Here is a 22970-nt window from a genome sequence, read left to right on the forward strand (position 1 = left end):
GCCATGTTGCCGGGACGCGGACCAATCACAGCAAGCCGTGACGAAATTACGTCACGGCTTGCTGTGATTGGTCCGCGTCCCGGCAACATGGCCGCCATTAACCAATCACAAGCCGGGACGTCACGGGAGGCTGGACACGCGCCCATTTTAAAAAGCGCGCGTGTCCAGCCTCCAGTGACGTCCCGGCTTATGATTGGTCACGGCGCCATGTTGCCGGGACGCGGACCAATCACAGCAAGCCGTGACGAAATTACGTCACGGCTTGCTGTGATTGGTCCGCGTCCCGGCAACATGGCCGCCATTAACCAATCACAAGCCGTGACGTCACGGGAGGCTGGACACGCGCGCTTTTTAAAATGGGCGCGTGTCCAGCCTCCCGTGACGTCCCGGCTTGTGATTGGTTGCGCCGCGGTCAACCAATCACAAGCCGGGAGGCTGGACACGCGCGCATTTTAAAAAGCGCGCGTGTCCAGCCTCCCGTGACGTCACGGCTTGTGATTGGTTAATGGCGGCCATGTTGCCGGGACGCGGACCAATCACAAAGCCGGGACGTAATTTAAAAATCCTTAAGGACCTGAAATTACGTCACGGCTTGCTGTGATTGGTTGCGTCTCCCATGTGACTGCGACGCAACCAATCACAACGCCGGAACGTAATTTTAAAATCCTGAAGGACCTGAAATTACGTCACGGCTTGCTGTGATTGGTTGCGTCCCGGTCACATGGGCGGCACGCAACCAATCACAAGCCGGGACTCACGTAAAGGAAAGAAAAGCGCGAATTTTAAACAAAGAACGCTGCCGCTTCCCTCGGTAAGGTGCAGGCTGCGTCGGAGAGGTGAGTATAGCAATATTTTTTATTTTAATTCTCTCTTTTACACATTTTTACATTAATGTTGTTTCGATACCGATACCCGATATCACAAAAATATCGGATCTCGGTATCGGAATTCCGATACAGCAAGTATCGGCCGATACCCGATACTTGCAGTATCGGAATGCTCAACACTAATCTTGACTGTTTATAAATGTGATGCGAGTCCTAATTAACAATGTAATAGTCAATAAAATATTACAAAACGGAAATATAAAAACCTGGAGCTTTAGAAAAGCTAAATTCACCTACTAATGGAAGATATTGGTCAGGTAGACAGTGTTCTTCTTACAACATCTAGCATCCAGTGCAGTCTTCCCACTGTAATTCCCTACCCACTCATACAATACTGAGAACACTATTTATCAGAACATACATTGGGGAAAATAAGTATTTGATACATTTCTGATTTTGCAAGTTTTCACACTTACAAAGAATGGAGAGGTCTGTAATTTTTATCATAGGTACACTTCAATTGTGAGAGCACATAACCTAAAGTAATTGACCTAGCTATCGTTGGCAATTCCAAATATCACTAAACCTATAAACAGAAGGAAACATCTGCCAAATAATTTAAAAGATAACAGGTTTTATTAAACAACTTTTAAAAACACAGATCCCCCTACAAGAAGAAGCTAACGCGAAACACGCGTCGACGTCATCCTACCAACCAGGTCATGTATACCCATATTTGAGCATAAATCCGTTACCTCTTACCTTCACTTCTTACTATGCATTTATCACTGCTGCAAGTAACAATATCTCTGCATTCTATTAGTCTTGATTCCTTGGTGTCATGCAAATTACTTTAGACTTTAAATCTTTGTGCCAAAGTATACATTTTAATATTTATGAGCACTAAGCACCTTATTAACAGGTGGATATATACAGCGGCATATGCACTTTAAATCTATATCTATAGGAGGACTGAGAAGCTCTTATGTGGTTAGGGTGTATTTATTGGAGTTTACTTGATAGTATTCCTTTAAAGGCTCTATGTGTTAATTATTTTCCCTAATTTGCTTGCTTGTACTGATACCAACAAAAATCATAATTAACACATACTGCACTTACACTCGCTTACATATAGAGCCTTATAAGCACTAACTGTACCCTCTCTAAGGACTATTTAATAGAAATATTGTTGAAGGATATCTGCTCTGTTATTGATTTCAGTTCTAACCAAACATATGGAGTAATCACACCTGTGTTTTCAGGTCCATTTTTGTGTATCTACCCACTGAATTCAATTGTGAGAGACAGAATCTAAAAAAAAAAATCCAGAAAATCACATTGTATGATTTTTAAATTAATAATTTATATTCTATTGCATGAAATAATTATTTCATACAGTGGAAAAACAGAACTTAATATTTGGTACAGAATCTTTGCAATTACAGAGGTCAGTCATTTCTTGTAGTTCTTCACCAAGTTTGCACAAACTACAGCAGGGATCCTGGTCCACTCCTCCATACAGTTCTTCTCCAGATCTTTCAGGTTCTGGACTGTTGCTGGGCAACACTGAGTTTCAGCTCCTTCCAAACATTTTCTATTGTACTCAGGTATAGAGACTGGCTAGGCTACTCCAGGACTTTGAAATGCTTCTTACAGATCCTCTTCCTAGTTGCCCTGGCTGTGTGTTTCAGGTCATTGTCATGCTGGAAGACCCAGCAATAACCCAACTACAATGCTCTTACTGAGGGAAGGAGGTTGTTGGCCAAAATCTTGAAATACATGACGCCATCCATCCTCCCCTTCAATATGATGCAGTCGCTCGGTCCCCTTTGCAGAAAAGCACCTCCAAAGTATGATGTTTCCCCCACCATGCTTCACAGTTGGGACAGTGTAATTGGGGTTGTACTCATCCTTCACATTCCTACAAACATGGCGAGTGGAGTTTAATACCAAAAAGTTCAATTTTGGTCTCATCAGACCACATGACCTTCTCAAATGCCACTTCTAGATCATCCAGTTAGTCATTGGCAAGCATAAAATGGGTCTGAACATTTGCTGGCGTGAGCAGGGGACCTTGCATGCCCTACAGTATTTTAATCCATGATGACGGAGTGTGTTAATAACGATAATGTTTTAGACTGTGGTCCCGGATATTTTCAAGTCAACAAGGCCTCCCGTGTAGTTCTGGGCTTATTCATGACCTTTCTCAAAATCATCCTTACCCTACGAGGTGAGATCCTGCATGGAGCCCCAGACGGAGGAAGATTGACAGACATCTTGTGTTTTTTCCATTTTCTAATAATTGCGCCATAAGTTGTCTTCTCACCAAGCTGATTGACTATTGTCCTGTAGCCCATCCCAGCATTGTGCAGGTATACAATTTTGTCCCTGGTGTCCTTAGACAACTCTTTAGTCTTGGGCATGGCGGAGAGGTTGTAGCGGGATTGACTAATTGTGAGGACAGGTGTCTTTTATACAGGTAGTTAGTTCAAACAGGTGCAATTAATACAGGTAATGAGTGTAAAGTAGGAGGGATTCTTAAAAAAAAAACTAACAGGTCTGTGAGAGCCAGAATTCTTGCTGGTTGGTGGTGATCAGATACTTATTGCATTCAATAAAATGCAATTTAATTATTTAAAAATCATACAATGTGATTTTCTGGTTATTATTTTTAAATTCTGTCTCTCAAAGTTGAAGTGTACCTACGATAAAAATTGCACACTTCTCCATTCTTTCTAAGTGGGAAAACACGTGTGGATACATATGTTGAGTACTCTTTTATCTGACGTTTGCTTTCTGTACTGTCGTTGGTTTTTAATTGGTCTTTTTATTTTTGTTATTAATTATATTATATATATTTTTTCTTTGTTAGAGACCACTCCATGGATCTATCTGTGGTTCCGTCATATGCTATCGAGTTTGACATCAGAATCCTAGGACGCGTTTCTGAAATTGACTTAATCTACTTATCCTGACTCATTTTCTTCATCAGTGTGTTGTTTCATATTGTATGCACTATTCTCAGTCATCTTTTTATGGAGTTACTGATTTCTGACTTGTACGTGCCGACTTTGTATTTTATCACTTTAATATTGACCCTAGGCATGCAACATTGTCACCTATTATTCACTGTATGCACTATACATGTATTTTTATATCTACTTTTTTATATTTACATTTTTTATTGAGGGCATATTGCTATCTTTTTTCCTAATTGTGTGTATAATATTATCCTAATAATGGGTTTTTGTATTCTTTTGTATAGATATATTTATATTTAGATATATATATATATATATATATATATATATATTTCTCTTTATTTGTGTCAATTCTTCTGGTATTGGTCTATTATAAGCATACATGCAGTCTTTATTCACTTTCTCACATAGCAGTGGAGTACACTATTGTGCTCCTCTGTAACGATTAATAAGATACTCTGTCTGTGCTTATGACATAGCTTCCTCAATCAGCAACCCTTGCACTTTATTTATATTTCTTTATGAATATTCAGTCACACAATGTTCAGGTTTCTGATACCTTGTATAGATTTTGGACATATGTTTAGTAATAAAAATGGGTAGACATATAGATATGGGAAAAACCTTTTTGAGCACACACATATGTCTATTTTCTTAGTACATGTTTAACTGCATACTTAACTTTTATTTCCCCTTATGTGTTTTATCTAGGTTGGTTTTCTTCTTTTTTATTCAGTTCGGGTTTTTTCCGTTTTTATGCGGATCACTGCGTATCACATGTGGATTGTTCACATTGGTCTTTTTTTGCTCTTTATATCGTCACATTTTTATTTGGTTGGCGGCGCTGCCTATGCCTTTATGATTTGGCGGTGGCAGCTATACCTCCTTGTTTCGTCTGAGTCGGTGCTACATACTGTACAAGTTATGAAGGCGAGCATACGTATTATGATTACCTATGATCATAGCGCACATCAGCGCTATTCCCTATACCGCTGCATGCTTACGTTGTCTTGTATGCTGGCATACTTATGTGGGTGGCGCCATCTGGGCTGTGATCTGTTTGGGCTGCAGTTGCAGCCACACCCCTTTTCCTATCCCATAGCTGGCGCTACGTACTAAACAGGGCAGTGCACATGCGCTGTATACTTACTTACCCGGTAAGATTTACTTCACTTCCGGGGTCAGGGACCCTGTCTCCTCGCTACCATCAGACGTCTGATCGCCGAGTGTATTCACAGGTGACAGGGAATCTTCTATTAAGCTTTGGTCTCTATCATTGGTTACTCTATGCATATATACCCCAACTGGCCAGTACCCAACCACCCCTGGACGAAGCATTTCTTGCGAAACGCGCGTCGGGTGTGGTGGGTCCTCCTAAACGCTCTCCTGTTGGTAACTATGCCTTATGTCCTTTTACATGTGCATGATCAGTACCTTTTATTGTGACAGTGTTGCATGCCTACGTATATTGTGTAACCCCTATTGGGGCTTATATATGTTACTATTTATGGTCTATATTTATTGACGCACTGTTTGCACTTTATGACACTGTCTTTTTTCATGTTTTGGTGTGAGACTTTTCTCATAAATGAATCATTGAGTTATATGTCATATGCAAGCTATATGCTGCATGAATGAAATAGGACCTGGGGATTTTGTTTGGCGGTACTCCACCATCCTTTTTCCTGTAGTTTTGGGAATTGCTGTGCTTGTTATATGATTAGTGTACAATAAAGATATATAATTATTTTTTCTATTACATTGCTTTGTGTGAAGCTTTTTTCTTTGGTATTCCCAAGTGGGAAAACTTGCAAAATCGGCAGTGTATCAAATACTTATTTTCCACACTGTCAATAATATACAATATGCAATTTACATTTTCAGTTGTATTGTTTTCCCTCAGTAGGTGTTCTTCTCTCTGTGCCCTTTATGGCCATTGACTTATCTTTCTATCAGTAAATCCATTCTTGAGTAACAACAGCCCCTAGCAGTCAGTCCAAGTCAGCATTTTTCTGTCAATTTCACTTTCTCACTGGGCTGCCTCTGAGGAAGCGACATTAATGCAAAACGAACATTGGGGAACACGGCCTTGAAGCAGACAGGACTATTTGATACAATGGGTGAATACTCTTTCTACCCAGTACCTCCTCAATACATAATATGTCCAGCATGAGTCTGTTGTTACTTTCTAACAGACATTGAGCTATTGTCCTACTATCTAGACCCTTTTATTTATCTTCGGATTACACTTATTATTGACATCAGATTACTTCTTACTTATGTCCTGATCTATTCCCTGGCCAAAACGTTTTACCTTGGGATTACATCACAACTGTACCTATAATTACAGTACAGACCAAATGTTTGGACACACCTTCTCATTTAAAGATTTTTCTGTATTTTCATGACTATGGAAGTTGTATTTACACTGAAGGCATTAAAACTATGAATTAACACATGTGGAATTATATACTTAATAAAAAAGTGTGAAACAACTGAAATTATGTCTTATATTCTAGGTTCTTCAAAGTAGCCACCTTTTGCTTTGATGACTGCTTTGCACACTCTTGGCATTCCCTTGATGAGCTTGAAGAGGTAGTCACCGGAATGGTTTTCACTTCACAGGTGTGCCCTGTCAGGTTTAATAAGTGGGATTTCTTGCCTTATAAATGCTGTTGGGACCATCAGTTGTGTTGTGCAGAAGTCTGGTGGATACACAGCTGATAGTCCTAATGAATAGACTGTTAGAATTTGTATTATGGCAAAAAAAAAGCAGCTAAGTAAAGAAAAAGGGTGGCCATCATTACTTTAAGAAATGAAGGTCAGTCAGTCATAAAAATTGGGAAAACTTTGAAATTGTCCCCAAGTCCAGTGGCAAAAACCATCAAGCGCTACAAAGAAACTGGCTCACATAAGGACCGCCCCAGGAAAGGAAGACCAAGAGTCACCTTTGCTTCTGAGGATAAGTTTATCCGAGTCACCAGCCTCAGAAATTACAGGTTAGCAGCAGCTCAGATTAGAGACCGGGTCAATGCCACACAGAGTTCTAGAAGCAGACACATCTCTACAACATGGATGGACTCTACATTCTTGGTTCCCACCGTGAAGCATGGAGGAGGAGGTGTGATGGTGGGGGTGCTTTGCTGGTGACACTGTTGGGCTTTTATTCAAAATTGAAGGCATACTGAACCAGCATGGCTACCACAGCATCTTGCAGCGGCATGCGATTCCATCTGGTTTGCGTTTAGTTGGACCATCATTTATTTTTCAACGGGACAATGACCACAAACACACCTCCAGGCTGTGTAAGGGTGATTTGACCAAGAAGGAGAGTGATGCAGGGCTACGCCAGATGACCTGGCCTCCACAGTTACCAGACCTGTACCCAATCGAGATGGTTTGGGGTGAGCTGGACCGCAGAGTGAAGGCAAAAGGGCCAACAAGTGCTAAGCATCTCTGGGAACTCCTTCATGATTGTTGGAAGACCATTTCTGGTGACTACCTCTTGAAGCTCATCAAGAGAATGCCAAGAGTGTGCAAAGCTGTCATCAAAGCAAAAGATGGCTACTTTGAAGAACCTAGAATATAAGACATAACAAAAAAGTGTGAAACAACTGAAATTAAGTATATAAGTCCACATGTGTAAATTCATAGTTTTGATGCCTTCAGTGTGAATGTACAATTTTCTTAGTCATGAAAATACAGAAAAATCTTTAAATGAGAAGGTATGTCCAAACTTTTGGTCTGTACTGTATGTATTAATATATATATTGTGATTATTTTCTTTTGTAATTAACAAACTTTAATATTCTTTTAGCCTATTCTGACTCTAGTCCTCCATATAATATACATTAATATGAGTCACTGCAATGTACAATAAACACAATTTCTAACTTTTAAATAATGAATGAAAGCGTAAAGTTACGTTAAAATCAAGCACACCATTGTTTTTCTTGTGAAATTCTCAATAAGTTTGATGTGTCACATGACCCTCTTCCCATTGGAAAAAATAAAGTTGGATCCAAAATGGCTGACTTCAAAATGGCTGCCATGGTTACCACCCATCTTGAAAAGTTTTGCCCTCCCATATACTAATGTGCCACAATCAGGAAGCTGATATCACCAACCATTCCCATTTTATTTAAGGTGTATCCATATGCATGGCCCACCCTGCATAGGTGCACTAACGGTACTGGTATCCATGGATAATTCAAATTCAAGTATAAGGTATGGTACCAACCAGGGTGTATTAGGGAAAAGATGAGTACTCAACCATGTCTAAGAATTTCATTCTGTTTTATGGACTCCTATCCCAGTTACATTATGTCAAATGGGTCTGATTTGAGGGCAGAGTGATTGAACAAATACGCTGGTTAAACCAGACAAAGAAGATGCACACTACCACCTATAGGGAAATAACAACTGTGGGCATCTCAGAATTGCCAGATTATATCTCTAGAAAACCTTGTCAGGACAGAAGGAGGACAGGTAGTTAGACTACATTTCTAAACTGGTATGAGAGTACAACAACCCAGTGAATTCTGTCATTTGTAATTCTCTTCCTACTGTTATTTCGGAGAAATAGGTAATATTCTCTTGATATGATGTCAGCATGCTAAGTAAGTGAAGAGTGGAGACTACAGATGTGTCCATAATGGTATGAATGGGAGATACAGGAGTTTCATAGCTTGGTTGCCAAGCAACTAGGACCTGTACTTTTACATTCAATCAGTAATTGAAAGAGTTGCCCTGCAAGTGGGAGACGAACAGCAACACTGAAAAGGTGGAACCCACCCCTATGAAGTTGTATGACAATCTAGTCTTCATTTACCAAAGTTTTAGGTGAAACTTGCGAGGACGAAAAGGGCAATGCAAACCAATTATTATAAAATGCTGAGAAAAAACACATCCACAAGAAGTGCACCAGAATACGCTATGATAAGCACTCTGACAGCAGAGATTACACCTGTGGATGAAGATTGGGGATAACACTGCAAAAAAGTACCATAACCATTTGAGAGTTGGCAATAGTCTCCTGTGCCAAATAGAGGAGAGGAAGACCAAGATCCTGAGAAAGATGGCCATTCTCATGTACGGCACTGACAGTGGCTTTCAAGCCAATCCATTTCCTTCCCTAGCCATCCTGACCAAGGATATGGTGACCTTTGGAGAGCAGCTTGGTCACCAGATCCTTGGGCAGGATGGCTATGGAAGGAAATGGATAGGCTTGAAATGAGGCTGTCTGTGCTCTAACCTAAGGCTAGCCATCTCCTTCCCTAGCCATGGATATGGTGTCCTGTGGAGGTTAACCTGACAAAATAAGGTCCCTATCTAGAATCAAAACTGACAGGTTGCTCTAAAAAAAGTGTTTAATTCTTGGTTTGGTTGGCCATAAAAGGTGAATCAGCCTGAATAAGAAGTAAGTCGGTAAATAGAAATACATACATGTGCAGGGCTCTCAAGAAAGAGAAATGCAGCAAAGCAGCTAAGTTGAAAGCTAGTGTGCAGAAGTCCCTGTGAAACAGAGTAAGACCTTGTGGTCCAGTACAGAACACTTTAAAAAATTGTCCAAAACTAGTAGAGAAAGTTCTTATCAGAGGAAGAGGAGCCAGTGTGTACATGGCATTGTGTAAAAGGCATTTTGGAGTACACAGTGGCTAACTGCAGAGGTGGGTGGGACTCACAGAACATCATTGTTAACTTGGGTTTGACCATTAAGATTGTTCTGTGTTGAGTTCTGGACATCCTCTGGGCAGCTGTATCCCCGGGAGTCTTCTAACTAATCGCGGACATTACTGATGTATACATTATTAATGACCCTGAGACTGTTCAGAAACATATCCGGCTATGTGAGAAATTGCAATTTGCACTATACATGTTTAACTGGCAAATGACCCATAAAAAAGCTAATTTTACAACTTTTCCCAGTGTACTTGTCAACCTTACCCAAGTGAGCATCAAGATAATGCATCCCTTGACAAGTGGAGAGTAACATACCAGCTCTGGCTTGTCAAGGTAAGGAGGCTTATTCACCGTGTAATGCTCCTCTGGGAAATATAATATGCAAATTGCCTCTTCAGAGAAAAAGAGGACTTAAACTCTATAACGCCACCTGTTGGAAGTAGCGATCCTACAAGTCACAATCAACCCTTTAACAAGTCGTGCAATATGACTTAGGAGAAACGTTACCCCTTAGACCCCAGTCCAGAGCCTCTCATCTAGCCAAATTAGTTCTCATGCTTCGCACTGACGAGGGCCAACAGCCCGAAACACCGTGTCTGCAAATTGAGCTACTGATTTGGCTTTTATCCTAAGTCATATTGCACGACTCGTTAAAGGGTTGATTGTGACTAGTAGGATCGCTACTTCCAACAGGTGGCGCTATAGAGTTTAAGTCCTCTTTTTCGCTGAAGAGGCAATTTGCATATTGACAAGTGGAGTAATTTAATCCTGTATTTAAGCATGTTTATAAAAGGCTTTTCAGTGGCATTTTTAATACAAACATTTAGTTTCCTTTTGCCTTTTTTGTTGACATTTCAAGTCATTTATCAAAACGCAGCATTTCAAAATGCCAGCAACAAATGAAAGAAGGCAATTACAAAGGTTAGAATTAAAAATTGTGTATAAACTGAGCGCTATATGTTTCAACTGGACTAAATTATGGAATTGAACCAGTATTGATTAGAGAGTCTAATACATATTTTATAGCATCAAATTTAGAAAAAAATATTTACCGAAATGTATCTCCTACACGATCCTGAAAGAAAATAAACCCTTCTTTGTCAACCATGATCAAATCTCCAGTGTTAAAATATGTATCTCCTTTTTCAAGGACATTGTGAAGTATCTTCTTTTCTGTCAGGCTTCTATTTCCTGCATATCCAACGAATGGATTACTGGTCAAATGTTTTGCAATCAGTAGTCCAGTCTCACCTAAGACAGAGGAAAAATATTAACCATTTAACACTAACCATGTAATATAATCAGTAAAAGGAAAACTTGGGGCACAATAGATAAACTGTCATAAGCCTACTGCAGATGTGAGGCGGCAATGCATGAGGACAGCACGGTGGCTCACTGCTTTACAGTGCTGGGGTCTTGGGTTCAAATCCCACCAAGGACAACATCTGCAAGGAGTTTTTATCTTCTCCCCGTGTTTGTGAGGGTTTCTGCAAGGTTCTCTGTTTTTGCCCCTGAGTCGCCCGCCAGGGCCGTGGGGCACTTGGTATCAGGTCCAGTACTTAAAGACATGTGTCACAGCGGCTGTGACCCAGTCCGTGGCCATGAGCGCCTAAGTTAGAAGGAAGGTTTTTAAAGGGAATTGTGACATAATAAAAGTTTGTGACGCCACCTGTGGTATTCGGTCAGGGATGATCAACGCTGCTTTAAGGGGTCCACTGGGGTGATGTTATGGCAGCTGGGATGGTGTAGTTTCCCACAGGTGAAGCTGGGTCCCCAGGGCTCCCAGTGTAATAGATGAAGATGGTGATTGGTGTGATAAAGAACGGAGGACACAGGTCTGCAGTCTCTTTACCTGGTTTACTGATGGTAGCAGGCAGCCCCAGTCCAGGGCACCAGATCACAGGTACAGGAAGGATCTGGCCGGCTTGGAAGCGAGTTCAGAGTTCAGCTTTACCAGGTGGAGTTAAAAGCCTTCCTTTTAGTGTGGTGGTATTGTAGTCCCTTACTGCCTAAGGTTTCTGGCAAGGTCCTCTCAGTTCTCTCTGTCCCCCTTTAGGTAGGACTCAAACCCACATGGCAGGTGACTCGAGCCTTTTTACAGGGTCTCTATCATGACCTGGGCTCTATGTGTCACTGTGTCTCCTGGGTGTTAGGGTGGACAAGTTACATGTAGTCCAGCTGTCCTACCGGTTTCTGCTGTGCCTCCTAGAGTATGACACAACCTCGGTTTTTCCAGTTACCGGTATCTGCACTCTGTCAGGGAGGTAGCCCAGTCGCAGCTATTCTCCCTTGTTGTCTCTCTCCTGTGCTTCATTCTCCGGCACATTTGTTACAAGCTGTTCTTCCTTCTGTATCTCGCTATCACTCGTCCTTCTGCCTCAGACTGCTCTCATCTGCTGTCTGGCACCAACTGTCAACTCTTCCCAACTCCCTAGCAACTGCCTAGCAACTAACTCCTCCTCCCGACCAGAGAGAGCAGCTCCCCTGAAGTTGGGTGTAGACCTCCCCCTTCTGGCCTGAAGTCAGAATGGTGTTGTATGTGCTGATTACCTGTTAAAAGGAATCCTTCATTGCTTCCAAGTGTGACATCACTCTCCTCGTGAGGAAGGCAATGCCACTGTGACAACCAGAACCCTGGGGCGTCACATCCCACGCTCCAAAGTCATTCTGGAGGGAAATTTAGCTTGTGAATCCCAATGGGGATGGTGATGATGTCTGTAAAGTGCTGTGGAATATGATATTGCTTTATACAGAAATTAATGAAAGAAAATAATTTTTTTCTTTGATGTTTTTATGCACCCTGTGTAATGCACCATATCCCTAGGTCTTGTGCAAGGCATAACACTACAGTTTATGTAGTTCTGCTTCGAGTGTTAATATAATTCCAGTCTAGTACGATATTAACAAAAAGCAAAGTAAGCAAATATCACAATTACCTTTATCACGATTTCTTTGTGCATGACCAGGATTTATATCCATAAATAGAGTTTAATCGCTCTCCTATAAGACAAGTTATACTACGCAAACTCAATATATATATATATATATATATATATATATATATATATATATATATATTATTATTAAACTAAAAAAGCCCTTTTTTAAATTTAACTTGTGCAGCTATATTTTGACCAAAGCTTTATAAACAAAGTTTCCCTTGATGAAACTGTGTGAAGATTTTATTAGTGAAAAGCTGATCAGCATAATTTTTGATAAATTTTTATTTACTTTTTTATAAGATATCTGAAAAAGAGCAATGTTAGCAATTTGTTTTAACAGGATTTACATACAAGATAAATACTGTGACATTTTAATGGCTTGGATCCATCTAGATGCAATAATACTACATGTTTATTTTTATATTTTGTTTACATTCTTTTTACAAATAGTTTTTTAACAATACATGCCAAAGACGTATTGATAGGGAATTTAGATTTTGGTCTCCAATAGTCCAATAGGAACAACAGGGATTATAATGTCAGTAAAGTGCAGTGAAATATAATGATGCTATACAAAAACAACTAAATAAAGAAATGAAAAAAATGTTAAGAATTTTTTTGTCACTCGTACAAAAACCTGCAATAATTATTTATTCTGTTACCATCCTGCCATTGACCTTGGCAAACTTGGGAAATCTTAATGCGTAAAAAGAGGCTTGTCAGCAGGATTTTGGACACTTGACTAAAATTTTTTTTGCTGTAATGAATAGTGTTGAGCATTCCGATACCGCAAGTATCGGGTATCGGCCGATACTTGCGGGTATCGGAATTCCGATACCGAGATCCGATACTTTTGTGGTATCGGGTATCGGTATTGAAACAACATTAATGTGTAAAAGAAAGAATTAAAATAAAAAATATTGCTATACTCACCTCTCCGACGCAGCCTGGACCTTACCGAGGGAACCGGCAGCGTTCTTTGCTTAAAATGCGCGCGTTTACTGCCTTCCGTGATGTCACGGCTTGTGATTGGTCGCGTGCCGCCCATGTGGCAGAATTGTGGCGTGCGCCACAATGCAGAATTAGGCATTCAGGACCTGAAATTACGTCACGGCTTGCTGTGATTGGTCGCGTCGCGGTCACATGGGCGGCACGCAACCAATCACAAGCCGTGACGTAATTTTAAAATGCGCGCGTTTCCTGCCTCCCGTGACCTCACGGCTTGTGATTGGTCGCGTCGCCCATGTGACCGCGACGCGACCAATCACAAGCCGTAACGTAATTTTCAAATCCTGAATGCCTAGAATTAGGCATTCAGGACCTGAAATTTACGTCACGGCTTGCTGTGATTGGTCGCGTCGCGGCCACATGGGCGGCACGCGACCAATCACAAGCCGTGACGTCACGGAAGGCAGTAAACGCGCGCATTTTAAGCAAAGAACGCTGCCGGTTTCCTCGGTAAGGTCCAGGCTGCGTCGGAGAGGTGAGTATAGCAATATTTTTTATTTTAATTCTTTCTTTTACACATTAATATGGATCCCAGGGCCTGAAGGAGAGTTTCCTCTCCTTCAGACCCTGGGAACCATCAGGGATACCGTCCGATACTTGAGTCCCATTGACTTGTATTGGTATCGGGTATCGGTATCGGATTAGATCCGATACTTTGCCGGTATCGGCCGATACTTTCCGATACCGATACTTTCAAGTATCGGACGGTATCGCTCAACACTAGTAATGAATGGTGTTTTAAAGCTGATTAAAATGATACCTTTTTTGAAAAATGCATTTTGTGATGCTTTTGTAATCAATGTGGTAATTTTATGCTAATGAGGTGCAAGTGCAGCAGGGTTGGATGTTGCACTTGGTCTTTACCTGCCAGTCTGAGTATTATCCGCAACCCCACCTGCCTCTGTTGTATGAGCAATAGGTCACAGCTTTTTCAAGCAGGCGGCTTCATTTCCAGGGCTGGTGCATGTGCTGATCGATTTTTACCATTTCAATGCCTGGCATGTCCATCTCCTGGCACTGATGGCATCTTTGTGAGATTTCGGCCATTGGAGGCAAGTCACTGACAAGTCACTGACTGACAGGAGAAGACCAAATGCAACATCCAGCCCCACTGTACTTGTGTCTCATTAACATAAAACTTCCAAGGCCAAATAGAGAAGAACGACAAAAAATTGATTTCTTTAAAATTGCTATCATTTTAATCAGCTTCAAATCTCTATTACAGCCATGTGTTTAGTTAACAGTCCAAAATCCTTCTGACAGGTTCTCTTAAAATAAACCATGGCATCTAAAGAGTTACAGTTAGTTCTCTCCAATCCTGGGAGTTGGAAGCAAGTGTCAGGTATATAGCACAACCGTCAACTCAATTTATAGAGTGGGCTATGCTATCTCCCAACATGTAATGTATATGCATGTACATGTCGTACAGGGGTTAAATAGCAATATCCGAGCCTGGCATTTGTATGTAATACAGAAATGTTCTGAGTTGCACTTAACTGGTTAAATGTAAAGTATGGCGGGTAGACAGACACAAAAAGATCCAGAAATGTAATCAGACAAGTTTTAACCTATATTTAGCACATTATGACATAAAAAGCACTATCTGTGCATATCAGAATTCATCAATTTTTTTTAATTGAGATACAAATGTGATGGTTTGTTGTCTGCAAAACATATTCCTACTGCAACAGTATAGCTTGCTCAGCTGGGTCCAGCAACTGAAATCAGATCTTCAATTAAAAGAGCTGAGAAGCCCTCTGTCTGCCACAAACATTTATGGAATCTTATAATATGTCACAAGCTTTTAGAGGGATATGTAACCCAGGTGGGTGAATAGGTCTATTGATATATTGATATACTAGATGTTTCCAGCCAGCTAACGGTCGGCACGCTCATTGCTATCTAATTAACGCTGCTGGTGATTAAACTAAAGTAAATAATGACAACATTCAATAGCGCTTACACAGGTGGTAAATTAACTTAAAATTAAGTTAATAACATTAGTGTGGTGATGTGGTGGGGGGCAGGATTATGTGTGGTGATGGAGTGGGGGGGCGGGATTATGTGTCGTAATGGGGTGGGGGGGTGGGATTATGTGTCGTAATGGGGTGGGGGGGTGGGATTATGTGTGGTGATGTGGTGGGGGGCGGGATTATGTGTTGTGGTGGGGGGCGGGATTGTGTGTGGTGGGGGGCGGGATTAAGTGTGGTGATGGGGTGGGGGGGTGGTATTATGTGTGGTGATGGGGTGGCAGGGCGGGATTATGTGTGGTGATGGGGTGGGGGCAGGATTATGTGTGGTGGGGGGTGGGATTATATGTGGTGATGTGGTGGGGGGCGGGATTATGTGGTGATGGGGTGGGATTATGTGTGGTACTGTGGGGGCGGGATTATGTGTGGTAATGTGGTGGGGGGGCGGGATTATCTGTGGTGATGTGGTGGGGCAGGATTATGTGTGGTAATGTGGTGGGGGGGCGGGATTACTGTACGTGTGGTAATGTTGTGGGGGGCGGGATTATCTGTGGTGGGGGCGGGATTATGTGTGGTAATGTGGTGGCGGGCGGGATTATGTGTGGTAATGTGGTGGGGGCGGGATTATGTGTGGTAATGTGGTGGGGGTCTGGATTATTTGTGGTAATGTGGTGGGGGGGTGGGATTATGTGTGGTAATGTGGTGGGCGGCAGGATTATCTGTGGTAATGTGATGGGGGGCGGGATTATGTGTGGTAATGTGGTGGGGGGACGGGATTATGTGTGGTAGTGTGGTGGGGGGTGGGATTATCTGTGGTAATGTGGTGGGGGGGCGGGATTGTGTGGTAATGTGGTGGGGGGTGGGATTATGTGCGGTAATGTGGTGCGGGGTGGGATTATGTGTGGTAATGTGGTGGAGGGCGGGATTATGTGTAATGTGGTGGGGGGGTGGGATTATGTGCGGTAATGTGGGGGTGGGATTATGTGAGGTAATGTGGGGGGGCGGGTTTATGTGTGGTAATGTGGGGGGGCGGGATTATCTGTGGTGATTTGGTGGGGGCAGGATTATGTGTGGTAATGTGGTGGGGGGGTGGGATTATGTGTGGTAATGTGGTGGGGGGTGGGATTATCTGTGGTAATGTGGGGGGGCAGGATTGTGTGGTAATGTGGTGGGTGTGGGATTGTGTGCGGTAATTTGGTGGGGGGGTGGTATTATGTGTGATAATGTGGTGGGGGGCGGGATTATGTGTAATGTGGTGGGGGGCGGGATTATGTGTAATGTGGTGGGGGGTCGGATTATGTGTGGTGATGTGTTGGGGAGGCGGGATTGTGTGGTGATGTGTTGGGGGTCGGGATTATGTGTGGTGATGTGTTGAAGGGGCGGGATTATGTGTGGTGATGTGGGAGGCGGGATTATGTGTGGTGGGGGTGGGATTTATGGGGGGGCGGGATTGTGTGTGGTGATGTGGTGGGGGCAAGATTGTGTGTGGTAATGGAGTGGGGGGCAGGATTATGTGGGGGCAGAGCTACTGGGCAGGGGGCGGGATTAGCGAGTAATCACGATTCCTCTTATATATATAGATTCAGTACAAATAGGGTGTGGCCCCCTTTTCACTGAGCTGGCAGTTCACATATAGTTCCTCCAAAGCTGGGTGTCCGGTTGGGACCCCATGACTCTCTGCCACTATTCACACTAGGTAGGTTTTAACATTTGAGAGTGTAGTTACTGTCACAATCTGCTAATGACCTGAGGTTAACATCCTCAATAATCAGAACCTCCCACTCCCATCTCCAAGACGTGCTTCGCCAATTCTTTGGAATGCACTACCCAGGGGAATACGATTAATCCCCAATCCCCACAGTTTTAAGCGTGCCCTAAAATGCATTTGTTCAGACTGGCCTACCGCCTCAACGCATTAACCTAACTATCCCTGTGTGGCCCATTCAAAAAACTTAAACCATAATCAGGTTCCTTGCATCATTTTCTCATTACCTTGTGCCAGTCATTACACTGGCTACCCATCCAATCCAGAATCCAGTACAAAACTACTACCCTCATCCACAAAGCACTCCATGGCTCAGCACCACCCTACATCTCCTCTCTGGTCTCAGTCTACCAACCTACCCGTGCCCTCCGCTCTGCTAATGACCTCAGGTTAGCATCCTCAATAATCAGAACCTCCCACTCCCGTCTCCAAGACTTTACACGTGCGGCGCCGATTCTTTGGAATGCACTACCTAGGTTAATACAATTAATCCCCAATCCCCACAGTTTTAAGCGTGCACTAAAAACTCATTTGTTCAGATTGGCCTACCGCCTCAACGCATTAACCTAATTATCCCTGTGTGGCCTATTAATAAAAAACAACAACATAATCACGTTCCTCCATCATGTTCTCATACACTTTATGCAGTTAATAGCCTCTGTGTCTGTACTGTTACATACTTAGGCAGTTAACTGGTTCATGCAGCTTTACATGAACACCCGAGCCTTACACTATGGCTGGTCCAAATAACTAAAGCAATTGTTACCATCCACCTCTTGTGTCTCCCCTTTTCCTCATAGATTGTAAGCTTGCGAGCAGCAGGGCCCTCATTCCTCCTGGTATCTGTTTTGAACTGTGATTTCTGTTATGCTGTAATGTCTATTGTCTGTATAAGTCCCCTCTATAAGTTGTAAAGCGCTGCGGAATATGTTGGCGCTATATAAATAAAATTATTATTATTATTATTATTATACACTTTATGCATTTAATAGCCCTTTGTGTCTGTACTGTTACATAATTGGGCTGTTAACTGGTTCATGCAGCTTTACATGAACACCCGAGCCTTACACTATGGCTGGTCCGAACAACGAAAACAATTGTTACCATCCACCTCTCGTGTCTCCCCTTTTCCTCATAGTTTGTAAGCTTGCAAGCATTGCCCTCACTTCTCTTGGTATCTATTTTGAACTGTGATTTCTGTTATGCTGTTATGTCTATTGTCTGTACAAATTCCCTCTATAATTTGTAAAGCGCTGCAGAATATGTTGGCGCTATATAAATAAAATTATTATTATAATGCACTTGCTTTTTTGCTTATTTATTTTCATTAGGGTATATGCACACATTACTTTTCCTTTGGATTTGCTTGTTTCTATGGCCAGTGTGAACATTCCTTTACATCATGCATGTTTTCAAGTCATACTCCAGCTCAGTTTTTTGTTTTTTCTCTTATTAATCAGTCAAATAGCATTAATATCTCAAGCTAGAATGTCAAACCCTTGTGGTTAAGTTCTATTTTGCATTGATAACCCTTTGTCATGTCGGACGCTATTCAGACTAGGGCGTCCGACAGACAGCGGTAATTCCGCATTCGTCCACTATACGCTCAGTGGCGCCTACTAGATTTTATCTAGGTTGTCAGGGGTTAATTTAGCTGGTACTCGGGTTGGAGGCTGGGTCTCGCCCACTGCCTTTAAATAGTTCTGCTGGACTTTGGGCGTCGCCTCTTATAGCTTGTGCCTTGTGCCTAGTGATTCCGGTCTGGAGTGGTGGTCTTGGAGTAGAAATATTGTATCTGGTGGTGTATTACCCTTTGTCATATTTCTCCTTCCTATATTTGTATTTGTTTTGCCTTGTGCATGTTATAGTGTTTTCCTGTGTGTCTGCGGCGTGGTGCGTTTTTAGTGCTGCAATGTGCTGCCTTATTTACTTGACTGTATACGAGTTGGTGACTCTAGGTTCAGCACCTGTTCACACTTACATAGACAAAAACACGGAGAAAAAAAGTCCACTTCAACATATTTAGAAAACAATATACAAAAGGTTTATTAAGTAATCAATCATATACGAATACAAATATATAAAACACAAAACATGGATGTATTGTCAATACCGCCATATAGCAGAAGACACATATAGGAGGAAATGTGGCAATGACCAAGTCAGGGGGGGAGTTCACATATTACACCTTTTGGGTAGCAGCGTCAGCTCAAAAAGTAAAGAAAACGTACGACCAAATATAATCACTATGTCTAACTCACATGGCAAAATAGCCCACAGTATAGGATCATATCATCATAAGTACATATAGTTGCTGCTTACCCATTATGGATCAGGTGTGTTCTCCCCACCTCACTCGGTCCCCCCGGACGCGCGTTTCGCGTGGCTTTTTCAACAGGGACACCCTGTTGAAAAAGCCACGCGAAACGCGCGTCCGGGGGGACCGAGTGAGGTGGGGAGAACACACCTGATCCATAATGGGTAAGCAGCAACTATATGTACTTATGATGATATGATCCTATACTGTGGGCTATTTTGCCATGTGAGTTAGACATAGTGATTATATTTGGTCGTACGTTTTCTTTACTTTTTGAGCTGACGCTGCTACCCAAAAGGTGTAATATGTGAACTCCCCCCCTGACTTGGTCATTGCCACATTTCCTCCTATATGTGTCTTCTGCTATATGGCGGTATTGACAATACATCCATGTTTTGTGTTTTATATATTTGTATTCGTATATGATTGATTACTTAATAAACCTTTTGTATATTGTTTTCTAAATATGTTGAAGTGGACTTTTTTTCTCCGTGTTTTTGTCTATGTATTGGTTTGGAGTAGTCCCAGAAGGGCACCCGAGGAGTGCCTAGAGAGAGTTGGTATTTACCACTCATCTATACAAAGTATATTGGTGCTTCATGACTGTAATATTAAACCTGTTCACACTTAGTCTATGTTTGGCTGTGACGGTCAGTTTTTTGAAATGTATTCTTTAGCCCTCTGACCGAGCACTCCGCCTCTTAGCCACAGGTGTTTTAATCGCAACAGGTCCATTACCCCTCCACAGAAAGAGAGAATGTTAGTCTAAGAAGAGGTTTCATAGGTACCCATTCAGATGGAGACGTTTATTCTCAGTGAGGAAAGGAAAGCATAGGACCTGGTAAACGAGAGATGCCCTAAAGTGGCTACCAGGTATACAGAAAATTGGCAATTTTTATGCACTAAACGCTCTCATTTTTCATATTTCTAGTGCAGTAATGCAGTTCGGTTTTCATGTTTCATGTTTGCATGTTTCAGCGCTGCATTGTGCTGCCTTATTTACTTGACTGTATACGAGTTGGTGACTCTAGGTTCAGCACCTGTTCACACTTAGTCTATGTTTGGATGTGACGGTCAGTTTTTTTAAATGTGGTGCGTTTTTAGTTTTCCCTGTCTGTGCTTTCTGTTGAGGTTTGTGTGTGGTCTAATCACTGGGTGGCGGGTGGAGGTTTCAGCATAGGGCTGAAACAGGAGTCAGGGTCAGGCCTGGTGGCCCAGACAAGCACACCATTAGTGTAAATTCTGGGAGAGGGACAGACAGGGTTTTCCCTAGTCTGGGGGATATCGCAGGGGCCCGGGTAACCAGCTTTAGTCTACCCAGTACCCCCGTGACACCCTTAGGCTATGTTCACAATTTGCAATCATGGTGCTGGATTTTGGTGAATTGCATAAAAAATGCAAATTTTGCTCCTTTAGTGCTTTTAAGTAGACAATTGTCCATACCTCTTGGTACTCTAATACAGCGTCCTGCAGAATCTCGAATTGCTTCATTTTTTTCCACATCAAATTTAACAACTTCAAAAGGCGTAACAAGCTGAAAGAAAAAAAAAATGGTCAATAATCAGACTTTACCATGCTTATTTGTAAAGCTTTATTATATTTCATATTGATATATGTAACGCCCCCACTGCCGCAGGGCCGAGGGGTACCCGGTACCGGGCCTATGAGCCTCTGCTCTGGGGTTGTCACGGTGGCTAGGCCCCGGTCCGTGACCCTGCCGTGGGGCGTACAGTGAATAATAGATATGGATGATGGTGGTGTTGCTGTAGTAGTGAGGCTGTAGTGGTGCGGTGCAGTAAATAACGAGGACACCAGGTTGCAGTCTCTTTACCTCTTTACTGAAGATCTCTGGGTCCTCAGTCCAGAACACGGTTCACCAGGCTGCGCAAGTCCGGCCGGTCCAATGGCACCTCCAGAGTTCTCTTCACAGGTGGAAATCGGTGCCTTCCTTCTAGCGCTAGGTGTTGTGGTCCTTCCCTGCTGTGCTTACGGAAAGTCCCCCACAACTGTTGTGTCTGTTTCTTAAGTTCCCTCACAACTCGATTAGATGAAGTTCTGCTAATCCGCCGTCCCTCCCTGATGTTCTGGTTGGAACGGCACCCGTTTGACGGGTAGGCTCGGAGCTCTTCCGGGACCCTAGAGTCGCCCCTCTCCACAGGTTGCCCCCCAAGACTGCATAGGAGATTTAAGGTTAGACAGCCCGCCTTAAACTGACTGTCCTGCTGCTGTTTGGAGTATTGCTTGAAGCTGAATGTTATGATACTCCCTCGGCGTTCCGGCCACCGGTAGTGCGCCTCAGTAGGATGTTGCTTCGGTCTTACAGCACGACTCCTACTGGTATTTCTCCTTTGCGTGATCTCGTTTCTCACTCAGCACAATCTATCTCGCTTCTAATCCTTCCTTGGGCACCGCCGCTACCCGGAGCAGGCACGGTCCCGTTACGTTCGTTCAAGTTGCCAAGCCTCTGTCAGGATCCCACCCCTGACAGAGACCCTACTGTATCTTCCCCTACAACACCCTCTGCCACAAGGTGTTGCCTGGTTCCAACCCAGTCAGCTTTCTGATCTAACTTCCTGCCTGACCCACAGTTCACCCACTATGGTGGGGAGTGGCCTAGTGAATAGAACCCTTAGCTCCCCCCGGAGGCCCGACTGTGAAATGTATTGGTGTCTGTGATACCTGATCAGATGAACTCCTTCAGTGCCATCAGACGCACCATAGCTCCCCATAGTGGCGGAGCCACAGTACTGCAACGACCAGGACTCTGGGGCGCTGCACTCCCCCCTGGTTAAACACAGTACTCCGGGACTGGGAAGAAAACAACAATACAAGTTAGCAAAAAGACATACAGTTTTGTTGAGTGCAATAACAATAAGTATACTTAAACAGGCTTCCCTTTATGGGAGGTGAGGACACTTGAACGTTACAAACATAGTTAAATATCATAGCAACATGCCACAATTAACTTTCTTTTACCCAACCGGGTATTCTACTAAGTGCAAAATTGTTTAACAATAATTTAACATTGCCTTTAAGGACATACACTCTGAATCCACTAAAGACCTTCCTATAATCACATTATAAGGTAATTTAACTTTTTCATTCTCCTTCTTTAAATCTGCAGGACCGCCTGTCCTAACGGCACCAGACCTACTGCCTCTCCTTTCTATGCAGGACCGCCCCGTTCAGCCCGGGCCTACTGCCTTTTCCACTACTATACACGGTATAGAACATAACATTACTTTCAGTTTAAGAGCACTGAGCCATCTCTGCATGACTCCTATGAGGACTCAGGGTTTACCTTCTATCCTAACTATCTATCATCATTATCAAAACATTTTCTATTGAACATTAAGCCTTCTCATTATCTTTCTCACTATCATGCATGCTGGACACCACGTCTACCCCTACGGGCCCACTGCATCCTTCTACTGTCTTTCACTTTTCCTTTTTAGAGAACATCATCAGTATTTCTTCA

The 22970-nt window shown here is 42.7% G+C and overlaps 1 protein-coding gene across 3 annotated transcripts in view; it reads right to left on the reverse strand.

The window, feature by feature from the left end:
• LOC143775621 (long-chain fatty acid transport protein 2-like) overlaps positions 1 to 22970 on the reverse strand; it is a 255858-nt gene that overhangs the window by 56471 nt on the left and 176417 nt on the right. For all 3 annotated transcript variants that reach the window (XM_077263967.1, XM_077263968.1, XM_077263966.1), the window contains 2 exons: positions 20936 to 21026; positions 10543 to 10741 (listed from right to left, as the gene is read on the reverse strand). In XM_077263967.1, coding sequence (XP_077120082.1) covers positions 10543 to 10741; positions 20936 to 21026 — 290 coding nt within the window. The remainder of the gene's footprint in view (positions 1 to 10542; positions 10742 to 20935; positions 21027 to 22970) is intronic.

The sequence above is a fragment of the Ranitomeya variabilis genome, chromosome 5, assembly GCF_051348905.1.
Source record: "Ranitomeya variabilis isolate aRanVar5 chromosome 5, aRanVar5.hap1, whole genome shotgun sequence".
Classification (NCBI taxonomy): Eukaryota; Metazoa; Chordata; class Amphibia; order Anura; family Dendrobatidae; genus Ranitomeya; species Ranitomeya variabilis.